Source organism: Caretta caretta, chromosome 1, assembly GCF_965140235.1.
Source record: "Caretta caretta isolate rCarCar2 chromosome 1, rCarCar1.hap1, whole genome shotgun sequence".
Classification (NCBI taxonomy): domain Eukaryota; kingdom Metazoa; phylum Chordata; order Testudines; family Cheloniidae; genus Caretta; species Caretta caretta.
The window spans coordinates 29,449,932-29,468,674 of record NC_134206.1 but is presented as its reverse complement, the minus strand read 5'-3'; the positions used below and the strand labels follow the sequence as shown (position 1 = coordinate 29,468,674).

Genomic DNA, 18,743 nt, shown 5'->3' with positions numbered 1-18,743 from the left:
TTTAGTGGGTGTTGGTCCTGCTTTGAGCAGGGGGTTGGACTAGATGACCTCCTGGGGTCCCTTCCAACCCTGATATTCTAGGATTCCATGAAAAGCATCAGGGATGAATGGGGTCCCATCTCCCCTCCTCCTGCCTTTCTTCCTGGTCTGCCCTACACAGAAACTGTGACTTCGGGCAGAGGCTGGTCTGGCTCCAGCACTGCAATGGTCCCAACCCACCCTGCGACCACTGCTTCCGAAGCATCATTATTTGCCCCGTCCTCCCCTCCCCCTGCACTGCTGGCCAGGGGGTGAGAAAGGAGGGGGGCCTCTTGCTCTCTCAGGCCTCCCCCCACCCCGCTTAGCCGCAACCTCCCTCTGCTCAATCTCTGCTGCTGCGGCGCCAGCCCCTTGCCTCGGGCATCGCCTCCGCCGGGCGGGGAGCGGGAGGGGCTGCTCTCCAGCCTGGATCTCCGTCCATCCTCCTCAGGGCCGGGATGGAGGGGCTCACCCCGGCCCCCTCTCCCGGGGGCTGGCCGAGGGCACTGGGCAGGCGGCCCGGCGGGAGGGAGCGGGGAGGCTGCGGGGTGGGATGGTCCCAGCCCCCTAGCGGCGGCCCGGCTCGGGGGGCGTCTCTCCTCCCCTTCCCCGCCGGCGGGGCTGCTGGGCCGGGCCGAGTCGGGCCGGGCCGGTTCTTCCCCCGCCCCCTCGCGCTGCACGCCGGGCGGATATGGCAGCCGCCCGCCCCCACCACAGCTGCCCTGCCGCAGCCCGCGGGCAGTCAGCCGGCCCCGGGCCCCGAGCCTGAGCGGCCGCCGGCGGCGCCCGCCCCTCCCCACGCCCCGCTCGCCGCCGCCGCCCGCGATGGAGAAGAGCTCCAGCTGCGAGAGCCTGGGCTCCAGGCCGGCTGCAGCCCGCCAGCCCAGCGTGGACTCGCTCTCCAGGTACCTGGGCTCCGCCGCCGCCCGCGGGAGCGGGGCCGGGCCCTGGCCCTGGCTTTGGAGCTGCCGCCCGCGGGGCCTGCGTGGCCCCGCGAAGGAAGCCGCCCCCCCCCCCAGGGGTTGTCTCTGGGGGAGTCTTTGCTGAGCAAACCCTGTAATGATCCCCCTCTTCCCCGCTAGATGACAGGCAGGGGGCTGGCTGGGGATATTCCGCCCCTGCTTCGCTTGTGGGCGCCCGGTCTCCAGCGGTCACATCCCTGCACCGGGGGCTGCTTCATTTGGGCCGAAGTTTCTTGGGAGGTGGGGGTGGAAATCGGGTTTCTGGGTCCGTTGGTGATCTGGGGTGGTCCCCCGTAAACAGCCCTTAAGGGAGGATTTGCGTCCAGTGATTGATGGGTCTTAAAAAAACCAACCACCTCAAATAAACCCTCTGCCAACAAAGCAAAGTAACAGTGGATAAAAGCGATGGAACTGGTGCAAGTTTTTACCCAGCAGGGGAAAAGGGATTGAGGTCCCATGTAGGGCAGGGCTCCGTGATTTGACATTTGTCCTTGGAGGTGGGTTGAAGCATTCGGCCTGGATTGATGGCTCACACTGAAGCTGAAATTGAGGATCAGGCATAGCACATATATTTTTAATGTAGTGATTTGCAGTTGAATCTGTGTTGATTTAAAAAAAAAATGGACAAAGAAAAAGAAAATCCCCTCGTAACTAGTTGGAAAACTTCCAATTTTTTGTGATTGCTTGATGTTTTGTAAAGACTTTTTGAAAATGCGTAATTTTCACTTGTTTTAAAACATAACTTTTGTTTGAAAATCAGTAAGACCTCTACGAATATTGTGTAATTATACGATTCAGCACTTAAAAATCTGTGTGGTTAAACCATTGGATCCCATAAGAAGTGATTGTGTATGTTTTTGTGTTTACAAAATTGCACTCATATTGTATAGTTCTCAGTAATGATGCTTCTGGGATATGTTGATAGTGGTGTTTGACCATTCATATTGTAGCAGTTCCTAACTTTTGAGTACTTGACTTTGTATCCTTAATAATTTGCTTGCAGTGTTGTAGCGTGTTGGTCCCAGGATATTAGCGAGGCAAGGTGGGTGAGGTAATATCTTTTATTGGATCAACTTCACTGGAACTTCATTCCATCTTTTATTGGAAGTTGGTCCAATAAAAGATATTACCTCACCCACCTTGTCTCTGTAACAACTTTAATAATCTTTTATTATTGTTTCTGTATAATTTCCTAGGTTTTCAAAAAAGCAAGTAGAAAAAAACAGAATTTCTATCATGTGGCATCATATTTACACTTATAGGGATCATCAGCAAGGTTGGAACCTTTAGATTCTCCCACAAGGACCCCTTCCACTTGAACTAACTGAGTTACTGATAGAACTAGTAGGTTGTCATCCTCTATTGTGGACCAGTACTAAAAGGGAGTGGGACACTTTGCCAGTGGGTTTTACAGATGTTTGCTGACATCAGAGGAATGGTGAGACTCAGGAATCTTGGGTGCCATTCCAGGCTCTGGAGGGGAGCGTAAGTCTCATCTTGCTGGAGTCTCCAGTCCACCCAGTCTTGTTTCCCAGCCATTTCCAGTTCCCTCCTCCCAGGTCCTCATTTGCTCTCTCTCTTCCCCACCCTGGCTTGAAGTCAACCCCCTTGCTGAATCACAGAGCTTCCCCCTCCCCTCTGGCTCCTTGTCAAATTAGTCTCTCCTCTTCCCTACTGGTTCTCAGTCCCCTTGCCCAGCCAGTCCCAGTTCTCCAGCTCCTCATCTAATCTCATTTCCTGCCTCCCCCCAGCTCCCAGTGTACCCCTTAGTTTTTCTTCTTGGATCCCAGTCACCCAACTCCCAGTTTCTCTCCACACCCTGCCAGCCTCCAGTGCCAGTTTTGGGCTCCCTGTCTCACTTTACACCCCTTTCCCCTCCCACAGGTCCAGCTCTTGTCCCCTCTTCATTAAAATCAAGACGCTTTCTCCTCCACGCTGATCATTGAGGGTATATCTACACTTTTGAGCTGGGAGTTTGATTTCCACCTTAAGGAGGCATTCCAGCCCTAGGTCTGGTGAATTAGATGAAGATTTCTAACCATCAGAGGAGTGAAGTTCTGGAACACACTCCCAAGGGGAGCAGTGGGGGCAAAAAAACCTAACTTTTTTCAAGACTGAGCTTGTTAAGTTTATGGAGAGGATGGGATAACATGACTGCCTACAATGGCATGAAGCTCAGGTGTGGCTGCTAGCAGCAAATCTAATGGTTGGTGATGGGATGCTAGATGGGGAGGGCTCTGAGTTACTACAGCAAATTCTTTCTCTGTTGTCTGGCTGATAGGTCTTGCCCACATGCTCAGTATATGGCATGGCAGTTTATGGGGATGGTGTGGGAGTACAGTGTACTGTGCAGGTGCCATAATTAGTTTTATAAATCTGGCTTTCTTATTTAATAGTAATAATCCCTTTCAGAATACAGATACAATTCAATCAAAATTCACAACTCTTACCTATGAAAACACGAAAACTTGTTGGGTTATAGGAGCATGAATATCCATTTTAAATTAAATTAGAAAAACTGGAAAGGTGAAAGATGACCTGACAGACATGATGCATTTATACCCCACCCTGACATAATTTTATCGTACAGCTTTCTTAGATCTGATTGCGAAGTTAGGTCAGTTGTGTAAGCCTGTAAGTACATAAGATGTGTTTCTGGAAACACATGTGCATACCCTAGAACTCACATAAGTAAAGGTACTTGAACGAGAAAGTGCTATCAGGATGATACTGTAGTCTTTTGGGAGTTAGTTTTTCCTTTTAGTGAAGTATGTGGGATATGTCAGCAATGGTATTTGACGTTCTATGTACTTTAAAATGGAAGGATGGTCTAGTGCAGGGGTGGGCAAACTTTTTGGGCCGAGGGCCACATCTGGGTGGGGAAATTGTATGAAGGGCTGGGGCAGAGGGTTGGGATGTGGGAGGGGGTGCGGTGTGCAGGAACGGGCTCAGGGCAAGGGATTGGGGCAGAGGAGGGGTGTGGGGTGTATGAGGAGGCTCAGGGAGGGGGGTTGGGGTGCAGGAGGGGTGCGGAGTGCAGGAGGGGGCTCAGGGCAGGGGATTGGGGTGTGGAGTGCAGGAGGGGGCTCAGGGCAGGGGGTTGGGGTGCGGCACGGGTCTCGGCAGGGGGTTGGGGTGCAGGAGGGATGTGGCAGGGGGCTCAGGGAAGAGGGTTGGGGTGAAGGAGGGGTGCAGCAGGGGACTCAGGGCAGGGGGTTGGGGTGCAGGAGAGGTATGGGGTGCGGCAGGGGACTCAGGGAAGGGAATTGGGGTGAAGGAGGGCGTCAGGTGCAGGCAGGGAGCTTAGGGCAGGGAGTTGGGGTGCAGGAGGGGTTTGGGCTCCGGCCCGGTGCCGCTTACCTAAAGCAGCTCTGGGGTGGCAGCAGCACGCACCGGGGCCAGGGCAGGCAGGCAGAGAGCTGCTGCGCTGCTTCGGGAAGAGGCCGGAACCACGTCCCCGCGTGGCACCTGGGGGCACAGGGCTCTGTGCCCTGCCCTTGCCACGCCTCCAGGTACCTCCCCCGAAGTGCCCATTGGCCGCAGTTCCCGGTTCCCGGCCAATGGGAGCTGTGGGGGGCGGTGCCTGGAGCCAAGGACAATGAAGGGAACCCTCTGCCCCCTTCCCTCTTATTTTCTAAAAATGGGGATATTAAAACTTCGTATCTCACAGGGGGGTTTGTAGGATAAATGCATTAAAGATTGTGAAGTGCTTTGATATCTACTAATGAAAAGCACCTTGTAAGAGCTAGGTGATATTATTATTAATAGAACCTGTTATGTGTGCATTTCATGCAGCTTTTACTCCAGTGAGTAACCTGCAGAAATAACTCTTCATGGGGATAAACAAAATCTGTTGCCTATTTTCTACCACAAACTAGAAAAACATTTAAGAACCAGTTTGCTTTCTGTTGCACGCAGAAGGCGAAGACGAGCATGGCCATAAAAATTTATTCCCTTTTGCAGTGTGTGAGGTTGAATCTTTGTCAACAGCACAGATAAGGAGTTAGTGATTTTTCTCTTTGTTATGGAGGAGTCTTTCTCCTGTGTCTTCTCCCATGATGATATGTCACTGAATTTGGCTGCAAAGTGTGGGCCATTAATAGTGATTTGGACTCTTGATGGCTCCCATTAGCCAGGACAAGTGACTGTAGATGGCTCTGTTTTGCTTGTAAGTCTTCCTGTATAAGTGTGTGCTGGCAAGTGGGTAATGAAGTCCGTGATCAGGTCACCTGAACTGGAATCCATCTCTAACCTGGTGCTTTTCCATTTAGAAGGAGGGGTGGGGACTCAGAGAGGGACAAAGAATTCCCACCTTGTGCAAAAGATATATAAGGGGGTGGAACAGAACCAAGGGGGCTGCAATCATGAGAAATCCCCTAGCTACCACCTGGAACAAGGGTTGTACCAGGGGAAAGGATTGTTCCCAGACTAGGAAGGCATTCAGTCTGTGATAGAAGCTTATTGAAACATCTCTGAGGGTGAGGTTTTCATTTGTAATCACTTTCTTACAGTAGGTTTAGACTGGCATGTTTTATTTTATTTTGCTTGGTAATTCACTTTGTTCTGTCTGTTATTACTTGGAACCACTTAAATTCTACTTTTTGTATTTAATAAAATCACTTTTTACTTATTAATTAACCCAGAGTATGTATTAATACTTGTGGGGTGGCAAACAGCTGTGCATATCTCTCTATCGGTGTTATAGAGGGTGAGCAATTTATGAGTTTACCCTGTATAAGCTGTGTACAGGGTAAAATGGATTTAGGGTTTGGACCCCATTGGGAACTGGGCATCTGGGTGTTGGAGACAGGAGCACTTCTTAAGCTGTTTTCAGTTAAGCCTGCAGCTTTCAGGGGATGTAGTTCAGACCTGGGTCTGGGTTTGCAGCAGGCTAGTGGGTCTGGCTCAAACCAGGCAGGGCACTGAAGTCCTAAGCTGGCAGGGAAAGCGGGCTCGGGGTAGTCAAAGCACATCAGTTGGCAGTTCCCAAAGGGGTTTCTGTGACCCAACCCGTCACAATCACACAGTATTTTTAAAAGGTATTTGGAATAGATCTCCTGCTCTGGGTTCTGTTGTTGTGCCAGATGGATGGGGGTGAGACTAGCAACTAGTGGGGGGAAGGAAGTGTTCAACTATCTCCCACCAAAGAGCATTCATGTGCCTTGGGGAATCATACCAGCTAGCAACCTCCACCAATTCCTTTATTCTAGAGCTCTGTATCTACAGAGTTCAAGTTATTCTTTGCCTTGCTTCTGAGAATTGATACTTTAAATTCTTAGCTCTTTCATTTTGGTGGTTCTGCTTTCTTTTCATGTCGATCTGTTTTACTACTACTTCATGTAAGCTAGCTTAACTGCAAAAGGAAATAACTTTAGAACTCGGAACATCTCATTTTTGTGGATGTTGTCTTGAACTGTAAAGACTGGATAGTTTGCATTTAGCCTTTTTAAAAAAATCCTGATTCCTTCTATAAGTCCATTTTGTTGTAATGAAAGGCCTTTGAGGCACAGTCCAAAAATGTTGGATGGCCTACCACAGGTGGAAGGATTTATTGCTCACTCAAGAACCCTAGTCATTTTAATGGTGAGGAAATGTATATATCTGCTGCGAAAGTTAGGTCTCATGCTCCCAGCAGTGTCTTAGCTCACCACGGAATGTCTTCAGGGCCCTGGAATCTGTAGTTTACAGTGACCTTGTATCTGAAGTTTTGACTTCAGAATTACTTGATGACTTTAACTCAGAAATAAACAGAATTTGGCTTAACCATTGTTAAAACAAACTGTTTCAAAAATTGAGAGAGAAAGCCCTACTCTTCCCCCCCAGCCTCCTTCTAGTCTGGGTCCAGCATTCACTCTCACCCCCTGTAGTTACTGTCCTTTGTTCCAGTTTCTTTCAGGTATCGTTGGGGGTGGAGAGGCTATCTCCTTAGCCAGCTGAGGACCAAATGGAGGGGTCTCTCAGGGGTTTAAACAGACTTTATCTTGTGGGTGGAGACCCCCTCCTCTCTCCTATGCAAAGTCCAGCTCCAAGATGGAGTTTTGGAGTCACATGGGCGAGTCACATGTCCATGCATGACGCAGTTTTTACAGGCAGCAGCCATTGTCCACGTGCTATGTTGAACGTCCTCATGTAGACTTCTTATATGGATTGGAGCCTTCCAAGATCCATTGTGTGTTAAGTGCTTCTTGACTGGACACTTAAGTTGCAAATTCCTTTCTAAAGAAGCTGACCAAATGCTTTACTAGGGCTACTTAAAAATCAAGCAAGTACACAGCCAATATTCATAACTTTGAATACAAAAATGATACATGCATAGAAATAGGATTAATAGATTTAGTAGATCGTAACTTTTACAGAGAGAGGTTATATGGCATATGTAGCATAAAATATATTCCAGTTATGTCATATATATATTCATAAGTATATTTCCATAAAGCCTTATGGGGTGCACTGTCACATAATTAATATTCTAACCCTATTTTATGAAGAATACAAATAGTTCTAACAGCTGTACTTTAGCTCAGGGGTTCCTAAAGTGGGGATTGCAACCTCTGGAGAGTCACAATCATTCTCCCTTTTCTTCCCTTTCTTAAAATAATTATACTACTTACTCTTATGGTTGCATTGATAACTTTGATAACATGAATTGAGCATAAACAGATGCAGTGATGCCTGCCTTAATCTGCAGACTGGCTGAAACAATAGCTGTAAATGGTGTTAAGGGCCCTGTTCATCTTGATTATGGCACTGTGGACACCTACTCTGATGGCAACTTAAGGTCCTATTTGAAGCATTTTTCCCCGAGGACGAGGCTGACATTGGAAGGAGATGAATTTGTAATCCCTTGGGGGCTTTCTCTCTGAATTTTAGACACCAAAACCACATTGCTGCCAGATGTGTCACATTGGTGGATTGAGTTGCCTTGTGATGACTCATTGAAGTTACAATTTGAAACCTGAAGATTTTTTTGCTGGTTTTGGTGGTCAGTGAAGCACAAATATCCATCACTTTTTTCATAGGCTGTGAGAATGCTTCTTCCTTTTGATTCCTCATATATATGTGAGGCAGGATTTTCAAGAATGGGTGCCATTAGAAATAAGTACAGTCGGTGGCTGGGTGTTGAGAATGAGCTACTTTTGTGTCTGAGAAACTTCACTCTGTGTCTAGAACCAGTTAACAACTCCAGACAGGCTCCTCCATTCTTATTAATCATTAATGTTAATATGTGAAAGACAAATTATTACACTTAATTGAAACAAATATATTTGAGTGCAAATTTGTACACCTGTACATTTTTGTGTATGTTGCTAACATAATGAATGGATTATAAAGTCTTATAATTCGTTTGTATCATAGGGAAAGTCCATTATCAGGGGCTGAGGATTTGGGGAGGGAACTGTGAAAATACTGGTAGCCTAAAAGGGGGTGACAGTTTTGAAAAGTTTGGGAATCACTGACACTCATACAGTTGACACTCATCTGTTTCTTTAGTTCTTGTATTATAATTAGCATGGGGAGAGAGAATCTCTGCCCTTGAGAGCTTGGGGCTAGCTTTTTAAAGATATTTTTGCAGATGTGCCAGCTAGGTGCCTAGTGGGTTTTTCAGAGGTGCCTAGGTGCCTGACTTCCATTGATTTAGACACCGAACCACCTTTAAAAATGTGGCCCTTGGAGTCTAAATAGACAAGGTAGACAGAGGGTGGGAAGAGGAAACAGTGTCACACAGAGATGAAGTGACTTGCCCAAGGACACACAGCTAGTTAGGGGTAAAGGTAGGATTGGAATGCCGGTCCCTGACTCCCAGTCCTATTTGCTTGACTGTGCTGCCTTCTTTAGAGATGGATGCTTGTGTTTTGTTTAATAATATGTTTGCTTGACAATTTTCTTAACTACAGATGATTTACAATTAAAAAAATAATTATCCAGCCTTCTTATACTTCAGAATTACCTTTTTTATTGTCAAACTACATAATTTGCTGCTACTTCCTGGCCCTATAGACCCTGGAGACCCTTGGCTGCTCTCACAATTCGCCTCAGCATTTTGTTGTTAAGGGCATATTTTGCCCACTGATGGTAATTCATAAGAAGAACTCTTGGGTTTTGGTCAACATTATCCCTCCATCTTCTGTTTAGTCAGACACAAGGCTGGACACCATAAGGGTGTCTGTCATCCATCATCTCAAGTATATGTCCTGCTCACAGAAGTAGTAGCTTACATCATTTCCTCCCTTTAAATTATTGTCCTGTTAGCTGTGCTCCTTTAATTAAGTATAACTTTTACTTCTGCTGTTTTCTTATCATTGTCCTTCTTTTCTAATTCATTTATAGCTTCTGTACAAAGACAGGAACTGATTCTGAAAAATAAGGAAAAGCCGAACACACACTCTCAGCCTAATCAACAGGATCTGTAAGCTCCTGGCTTCTCCTTCATGATCCTTTTTCTCTTGACCTACTTTCCTGCTATTTGTTCAGTGCTTATAGTATGTCTGGTGCTGTATAAAGAGACATGAAAAAGATTTTGTGGTGGTGATGGGTAGTAAGCTGAACATAAGTGTCCACTGCAACACTCTGGCCAAAAGAGCTAATGTAGTACTTGGATGCATAAATAGGAGAATCTCAAGTAGGAGTAGGTGGTTTAGGAAGAGCACAGGAAGTGAGAGGGGAAGTGGGAATAAATGAAATGAGGAATCCTATTAGCTGTTTCACTCCCAATAAGCAGTAGTGCATTTTAAGACAGTTAAAAGTGAAGGGTGGATCTGTTTTTAACTGCTGTAACGATCACTACACTTCTGCAAGCGTTGGTTTAAAAAATTCAACAAGACCCAGAAAAAAATTCAGTGGAATTTTTGATGTTCATGTTTCTCCTTTTGTCTACTGTCTCTATTTTCTTTTGACAGATAGTTTTTAGTTATCTAGCCATGTAATGGTGGGACTTTCTCCTACCTTTCTCTAGTCTTTTACACTCCATTAATTCTTTTCCATTCCTTTCCAACCTCCCACCTACCTTATGGAGCAAAAGAGCTAGTGGTTCTCTAATCCACCCCCCCAGATGCAGTAAATAACATTTGAAGTGCTGTTCTAGTCAATAAAGTGACTATGTAAAAATGTCACCATTTTACAGATCTCTGTATACTGAGTCATCTGTTGACTTTGATGAGAAAAATAAATCCTCATTCCTTTTTATACTTGTTAGTCCTGTAGAGCCAACACAGCTGAGAGAAAGGGAGCTGGATTCTACTCCATCTTGTGGCTCATAAACAGACTTCTTTATTGTGTTTTAGTCAGTTACACCTGTGCAAACCAATTGAAGACAAATAGAGGTTCCCCAGGTGGTGTTGAGCACATAAGTTAAAGCCAATGTGCTCAACAGATGTAATTGAACTCTTCTTACTAGAGATGATTTGTGAGATAGAAAGAACCTTGCTTGACCCTCATGTTGTGTTAGCTGGGTTGACAGTTGAAAAAATGCAAACAAACCCAAAGGTCATCTTTTTATTTGTAAACTGAACACATTTGATCCAGAACTTCTGCAATGTCTTTTTAACAAAGTCACTCTTCAGAGTAAGCTGAGATTTGAAATTCAGGCTCTCCTTATAATTGAAAACAGGAGTCCCACAGCTTTATTGAGAAGGAAGGATCTCAGCTCCTTGGACAGCTGTTGTGTCCCCCAATGCTGGGAGCACCTTACATCAATGTATAGAAGCTCAAAGGCCCCAATCCTCAAAGGTATTTAGGTTCTTCACTTCCATTGACTTCAGTGCAAGGTAGGAACCTAAATACCTCTGTGGATTTGGGCCACCGTAACTATGTAAGTATAAGCTTTATTGGAGATGTATCCCCAGAGCACCTCACTAACCTCTGAAAGTCGTGGCCCAGCATGCAATGGGCTGTGTAAAACCTCAGAAGAATTTTCTGAGGAGGGAGCCCCACGATGGGAGGGGCAGGCAGTCTCTTCTGTGGTTGTTCCAAAGCCCCAATCAGGAATTTGGAGGGGATGTCCCCAGAACAGTGTGATGCTGGATGAGCCCTTCTTGGGAGGGGGAAAATGTAGTAGTTTCCTGCTGGATGCCATAACTCATGAGCTAATATCTGCTGTCAAGCAGCTGATCAGCTGTGACCCATTACTTATGTGATTACATCAGAATGGCCATATTGGGTCAGACCAAAGGTCCATCTAGCCCAGTATCCTGTCTTCCGACAGTGGCCACTGCCAGTTGCGTCAGAGGGAATGAACAGAACAGGTAATCAAGTGATCCATCCCGTGTTGCCTATTCCCACCTTCAGGCTAGGGACAGCATTAGCAACATCAATATAGCTTCTGGTGATCTGATGGGGGCAGGATCATAACCATCTTCTCCCTTGGTTGTGATAGGACAGTTACACTCCAGTGCAGTAGGTGGATGTATTTCTAGGTTAATATGTTCTGATTCCAGACCGTGACTCCAAGTGGTCTCAAGCAAGGAAAACCCTTGCTACATTGCTAAAGAAGTTACCTCCACTCAGCAGAAGAGGTGCCCTGGCCTTAGATTTTTTCTCTCCTCTTTTAGGCGGGGAGGAACTATTTAAGTACCTTTATTTTTCTTATTTAGGTAGCTCAGGAAAGATGAGTAGTTATTTTCTTTAGCAGAATAAATGCTTTTCTGGGTGGGGCAAACATGACTTCCATTATTTATGGATGCAACAGCCTTAACTGTTAGGCGAGCAATCTTGCAAGATTATCCCCAGTATATAGATGTGACAATTGATATATGGAGAGGTTGGGGACTTACCTTTTCAAAAGCGTTTACTCATTTTGGATGTCTCCATTTTTGGGTGCCCACCTTGAGAGAGACAGAACCAAATTTTCCAAACACCATTTAGACACCTTCAGAAGTGGCCAGTATGTCGAGTGCTAAACTCTTTTGAAATCCTGACCATGCATCACAATGGGAGCTGCTGGCTGCTGAGCTCTTTTTAAAAAATCTTTATTTAGGTACCTCTGGGAGTTGGGCTTTTTTAGAAATCTGGTCCCAGTTGTGGGTGCTGAACACTTGGAAATCTGGACTATGGGGTCTGATTTTCAGAAATGCTGAGCACCCACATCTTCAGTAGATATTGATTTACCGAGGGACACGTAACAGTTCAGTGGCTGACCTGGGATTAGAAAGTAGGCTTCTGATCCCTATTCCAGGCTTCATCTGCAGTCAGAGCACACTGCATCTCAACATCTGACTGCTAGAGAATATCTAGGTATCCTGTTGGAGGATTTCTACCAGATAATAGGTGACTCTCCAATTGGGGGTGTATTTACGTGCTGTATTCAAAAGTACATTTTCTTCTTTCTTTTAATTAATCCCAGTCTGGAATTACAAATGTCAATGATTAGTCATTTGCTGGTATTTTTAGTTACTAACTTTTTAATGAAAGATAAACAGCATGTTTGACAGGGCAAGTTATTTTCTTACGCGAGTGTTTAAAACTAGAGAAAGGAATGCAACAGGATAAGGACTGAGTTATGGTAGGTATATAGACTTACTGTTAAATCAGTGTATACAGCGTCTAGCATAATAGGGTCCTGTTCCGTGACTGGAACTCCTAGGTAATACTGCGCTACAAATAAGAAGATATTTTATCTGTTCAACCTATTTGGACGATCTTCCTTTGGTTTCCTACCAACAAGTACAAAGTCTTCTGGTCTTTTTCTTGATCCAGTTCATGCAAGTTTTGTTGCCCTAATTATTACTTGGTAAAGATTTAAGATCATCAATTAGTTTCAGTTTCTGATTTTTTTTTTTTCCTTGCATGTACTGGGCTGTTCTAACGTGTTGACTAATAAGGTCCCCTAATAAACTGTTCTCTGGGGAATCACTAGAATACATCAGCATTTTGGCCATGGCTTCATCCCTATCCCTGCTCTTCAGAGAAACCTGTGCAAAATAGTACAATCTCTCTCTCTCTTTTTTTTTAAATAGGCTGTGTTTGTTTTCTTGACTCTGAAATACTACCTCCACTTTCTTTTCCCAAGGGGAACCTTGATTCAGAGTTCAGTACTGCCCTCTGCTGCGTTGCATCTTTGGAAAGCACCGAGTACTTATAGATTTTCTCACCCTTACAGTACCTTCCCCCCCACCATCTTTTAGCAATGGCCCGCTGTGTGAGACAGGACTGAACTGAGTAAACTCTTAGCAGGCAGTGTTGTTTGAGTTGACAGTAACGTACGAGGACTGTAATTTGGGTTACATACCCAGTCTATGTTTTTGAACCTCCACCCTTAAAATGTAAAGTGAAGTTTTAGTGATTAGAAATGGGACCAAACTGGAAACCCTATAAACAGAAAACCTCAGTGTGGGAAACAGGCCCAACTTAGGTTTTCCTACACTGACACAACAGTGTGCCTCCTTCTTATTGGGGTGGCAGGGAGAATTATCTGGTCCCCTCATCATAATATCCGAGCACCTTACCATCTTTAATATATTTATCCTCACAAAATCCCTGTGAGGTTGGGACCATTATTCCCATTTACACATAGGCAACAGTGGCACAGAGAGACGAAGGCCCAGTTTCTTAAAGGTATTTACGTGTCTAACACCCATTGATTTCAATGAGAATTAGGCACCCAAATAACTTTGGGGCTGGACTTTAGGGCCTAAATCCTAATGACTTTCAGTGAGACCTAGGCTCCTAAGTGCCTAAGTGACTTTTCAAAATGGGCATTATGTGTCTAAATCACCTGGGTCACACAACGCTAGGCAACTCCTAAATACCTTTACAAATCTGGGTCTGAGTGTCTTGCCTGAGGTCACACAGGAAGTTTGTGGCAAAGCAGGGAATTGAACCTGGGTGTCCCAAGTACTAGGAGAGTGCCTTAACCATCCAATGATCCTTCTCGCCCTTCCTTCTTGGGAATGGCGATTCATTTGCCCTGCCCATCATTCACTGTTATCGCTACTAAGTTTGCAACCGAAATGATCAGTGATGCAGGCACTGGTCCAGTTCCTTGTGGATCAAGACCGGCTGAGTCACTTCACATGGGTTATCCATCTGCTTTCAGATAGTAAGAAATTTTGATCCCTCCTGACATGGGCTGTATTTCAACCGATGATGCAGAGGTAAAATGTGGTGTATTCCCAGTACTTGTCTAAAATCTTTTGGATAAGAATATTATTTTGGCTTTTCCTTTGAAGCTGAGTACCATCCTGCACCAGCCTGGAGCATGTTACTAGGCGGATTCCTCTTTTGTTTCTCTCATGGATACAGGTCATGATGTTGTCGGTCTTCCACATGATGTTTTTGATTTGGGCCTAGGTCACTTGTATTCTTCTGTTTTTACCTTCTGGGCTGTTTGACTCAGGAAAGGGTGATACTGAGGGTTGCTTGTTGTTGTTAATTATGTGCTGCTTTTCAGTTAGGCTTTGGGTGTTGGCTTTCTATCCTTGGAACCTTGCTAATATTTCAGACAATTGGCCTGTTGTTTAGCAAGTGCTGCAGGCCTTTTGTGAATTTTGGTTAAAAAAATAATAATAAAAGAATGACTAATTGAGCATGAGCAGTGCTGGTGAGACTAGTCCATTGTGTAACTATTGAGAGCAAAATTTGCATTCCTAGAAAAGCTTGTTCACGGTCAAAATATAGGGCACTCCCTTTATTGCTCATGGGAAAACATGTACTATATATTCAGCTCAGGATGCTACTTAAAAGGATCAACTTTATAGAAAGTGACATTTTCTTTGCTTGGAACACTGAAGTCAGATTGAAACCCTGGTTTGCTTGGCAACAGAAGTGAATCTTTCTTATTCAGGCAAGTATCACGGGGGCTATTTTAAGTCTGTCACAAACATGCACAATGATTTGTGTGCTGAAATGGCTTCTTTTAAGATTGTTTAGCACTGTGACATGGCCAAATCTTTTGAAGGGGAAGGTTACAGTCCTATGTTATATAACTGTCTGCCTCTTCTGAGTGCCAGAGGGCACCCGCCAATTGGCTCTTTCTTATTTCAAAAATATATTTGTCTGTGGCTTTTTTTCCTGAGATGTGTAAGTCAAGCAGAAGATAAAGTAGGTGTCTGACAATCTTCAGAGAAATCATGACTTCTAGTAACTCTGAAATGTAGTCAGTTGTATACTGAGTACATGTACAGTATAAATACAGTATGCTGAGCTTTTGTACGTGTACGTTTTATATAAAAGTATAATAGATTAAGTTGCTGTCTGTATGTGCATTCTGTTGTAGGTAGGATAATCTGTTTTTCTGGTCCATTTTGCTGTGAAGATTCAAGTCTGACTCATCGATGAATGGGAGATAATGCTTCCTTTGTCCATCGTCTCTTTTTAGACCAGTGTTTCTCAAATGTGGCCACCAGGGGCTTTTCTTGCGGCCACAGCCTCCTGGGTAGTGATTAGGGGGGTGGGGTGGATGCAAAGCAGCGGCCCCTTCCCAGGGGCCAGCAGGAGTGGTTGGGCCGTGTCTCCCTTTGGAGGGACACAAGCTGGAGGAACAGGCAGCCAGTGAGTTCCGCACCTTCCCAGGCAGGCAGTGGGATTGGGCTTCAGCCCTCGGGTGGCAGGCTCCAGCCACGGGGCTTCGGGCTCCATTCCCTGGTTGTGTGGTGACGGGCTCTGGTCCTAAGCTCATTCCCCCATCACCTCTGCCCCCCACTGCCTCCCCCAGTGCCCCATCACCCTTGGCCCCTGCTGCCTCTGTACCTACCTCTCCATCCAAGGCTTAATTTGTCCCTGGGCTTGCCGGGGCTGAGTAAGTCTGTTGTAAAAAGTGATATTTGTATGTTTGTTAATATCACTTTTCATAGCACACTTAGTAGCTAGCAAGTCTTAAAAAAAAAAAAGCAACCAAAAAAAGTAACATAATAAGAAAAATGACAAGAATGGTCAAAGCACCTTACTTGTGTTTGTATTCTGTTTAGGTCCAATAAAGAATAGAGACAACTGTACACTATTTTTATTATTGAATATGTAAAACAAACAAACAAAACCCTACGTAGATAGATTACAATGATTTGGACATGTACCTGTGCAAATTTATTTGTTTTTCCTAAAGTTGTTTAAGTATTTTAGGAAAAATTGTCACAGCCAGAGTTGGTGGCTGCACTCTGAGGCCACCAAAAAATTTGTTGTGAGAACCCCTGGTTTAGGCTGAGAGAGTTCTTCGGGGCCCAGACTGTCTGTTGTACTGTGTATGTACAGTGCATAGCACGGTGGGACCTGAATCTCAGTTTTGGCTTTTAGGTGTTCGGGTCATACAAATCAATTAAAATAGTAATCTTTAAATGTTGTAGTTTGGGATCCTATTCTGCAACCCTTACACACACACACAAGCACTCTACTCCTGCCGATAGGCAAAGCAAGCATCTGTTAAAGTGCTTTGCAGAATTGTGCCATTAAGGGGCTACTGCGTAGTCACTGGGATCCTTGCGTGAATGAGGGTTTAGGCCCTTAGTGAGCTGCTAAATGGGAAACCTGGATTGAACAGCAAGGTGGACTTCTTGTCTTCAGGCCAGCACTGGCTGGGTGGAGCAGAGTAGAGATATCTCAGAGGACTGGGTTCTGTTCTGATATGACCCAAACTTTCTTCGGTATTTCTTTTTCCTTCTGTGAAGGAGAGAGAGGAACAGGGAAGAGTGTTGACAGGGAAGTGTTGCCATCTTGGATGTTGAAAATGAGCAGGGAGTGCTCAATAACTGTGTATGTTTATGCTTTAAAAGAAAGTACACGAGGTACTAGAAGTGCTCCTATGCATGGCCCGACTACAAAATTCAAACCAATTGGATGCCAGTTTTCTGGCATCTGGAATTTCTAAATTAAATTGTTTTTGCCACTAGTCATGATTAATTTGCAGTTTTCACCTTGCATTTTCAGGATTGCACATAAAGAGAAACTTTGAGAAAAACAGGAAGAGAGGAAATGGAAAGTATATTCTGCAGTGCTTCTCTCCTTTGTGACCTCTGCAGCTGAAACAGCCTAGCACAGTGCTGCATTTTATCACCTGTTTTCCATATCAGTTCAGTGGCTGCCAAAAGAAATAATACAGTTTGATACAGTGAAAATGTGTGAGCAGCTTATACCAATTAATATCTGAGCAGCTGGCACGCCTCTGCAAGCAAAAAGCAGCTACTTGTTGCAGCAGCAGGCAGGAACATTCATAAAGAAAGCATTGGAGAATCAGTCTGGCATCCTATGAGGTTATTTTGCTTACTTTCCGTATGAGAATGAGCCTGGCAGAGATTTTCAAGCTTGGGTACCAAATTTAGTCTCCTAACACGTTATTCAGTCACCCTAAATGAAAGTGGCCCTATTTTCAGAAGTGCTGACCACCCCCACCCATCCCATTATGTTTACTAGGAATTGCAGATGCTCCACACCTTTGAAAATCAGGTCAAACTTATATTTAGGAGCATAAATAAGGATTTAAGAGACTAATTTTAGGCACCCAAGTTTGAAAATTTTGGCCATTATTTTTTCTTCCGGAGAGACAGAGGCATCTGTCCCTCTCTAGCCCTTCAGAGGCTGAACAAGTGTAGCAGAAAAATAAAGTTTTGGATGGTTTCCTTGGGAAACATCCCACCCCAAGCTGCCCAGGATTGGTTGAGGCTATTGATCTGCCACATGTATGCTTTTCTGTGTTTTTGTTGATCAAGAGGTGGAAACAATTAAGATGCTGCTTAGGAAATTACCACTATAGTAATTGCAAGTCCTGATAGCTGATTCGTCTTACACAGTTTCTCAGAGGGACAAAGTAGTGTTAGACTTTACTCTCGCCAAAAGTTGTGTCAGTGCTTGAGCTTCAAATAAATCGATTAAAATTTGTTGCCACAACTTTATTTTCAAAACCAGTGACCTACGAGGAAAGGTTATGTTGTATACTTGGGATGTGAAAAAAACCCATAGGTTTTATTTTCACAGAAGAAACCTTTCTGGAATTTCCCTAGGATATCTGTTTCCTTTGGAGAAAAATCTAAATTTCAGACTATTTCAATACTAGGTACTATATGGGGTGAAATTTCATTACTGCTTAAACAGTGTGGCAATCTGCATTGAGTTTAAATTTCCTTTTTTTGCCTTCAAGGTCCTTCATAATTAGACTAACTTCAGCTTCTATGCCCTTCCTTCCTTATCTGCTCTTATTCCTTTTTGCATCATCTTCCCATCCTCACACTGCCAGATCGTCTGCTTCTTCCAAAATAGTATCAATGCTTTCTTCCACACATGGAATGCCCTTACTGAACGAGTCTGGAGGGCCCAAACCCCCTCCTCCTTCCAATCCCTTCTACAAGAATGTGAACTAATAACGGGCAAATAAATGGGCAAAGCAAATAACTGATGATACATTTTTTTAAAATCACTGTTTTATTTCTGTCCTTCACCCTTCCTATGCGGCTTGCTTTTTTAGATTATGAGCTCTTTGGAGCAGGGACTGCATATTATGTTTGGAAAGCATCTAGACTCTTGTGGGTAATCCTAGTAATGATCAGCACCCTACCAACAGCTGAGCCACTGAATTTAGTTCTCATTATAATTCCCTTATTAGTTGCATATATCTGCTCCCCATAGTCCAGGGCTCAATAATGAGGGTAAATATTAGAAGAGGGCATTGCTGACTCCATCCTCTGGACAAATCTTGGTCTAATTTATAGTTAGAAACCTGGCCTTTAGAAATGCGTTTAACTGTTCTGCCAATGTAAAATATAATTATCTGGATGAGGAGTATGGCTGTACATCGGTGGTAGGCATACCCCCAAACTGATTGTGATTGCAGGGAAAAATTAGGAT

The 18,743-nt window shown here is 44.6% G+C and overlaps 1 protein-coding gene across 4 annotated transcripts in view; it reads left to right on the top strand.

The window, feature by feature from the left end:
- The first annotated feature begins 778 nt into the window (after positions 1-778).
- MTMR2 (myotubularin related protein 2) overlaps positions 779-18,743 on the top strand; it is an 80,276-nt gene continuing 62,311 nt past the window's right edge. The window contains exons 1-2 of one of the 4 annotated variants that reach the window (XM_048843823.2): positions 797-923; positions 9,309-9,387. Coding sequence is in view for 2 of the 4 variants with exons in the window: in XM_075126855.1 (XP_074982956.1) it covers positions 844-923 (80 nt within the window). In the remaining 2 variants the exon portion in view is untranslated. Of the gene's footprint in view, positions 924-9,308; positions 9,388-14,629; positions 14,758-18,743 lie in introns of those variants that run through there. The other 3 variants (XM_075126855.1, XM_048843804.2, XM_075126858.1) reach the window with 3 other exon arrangements.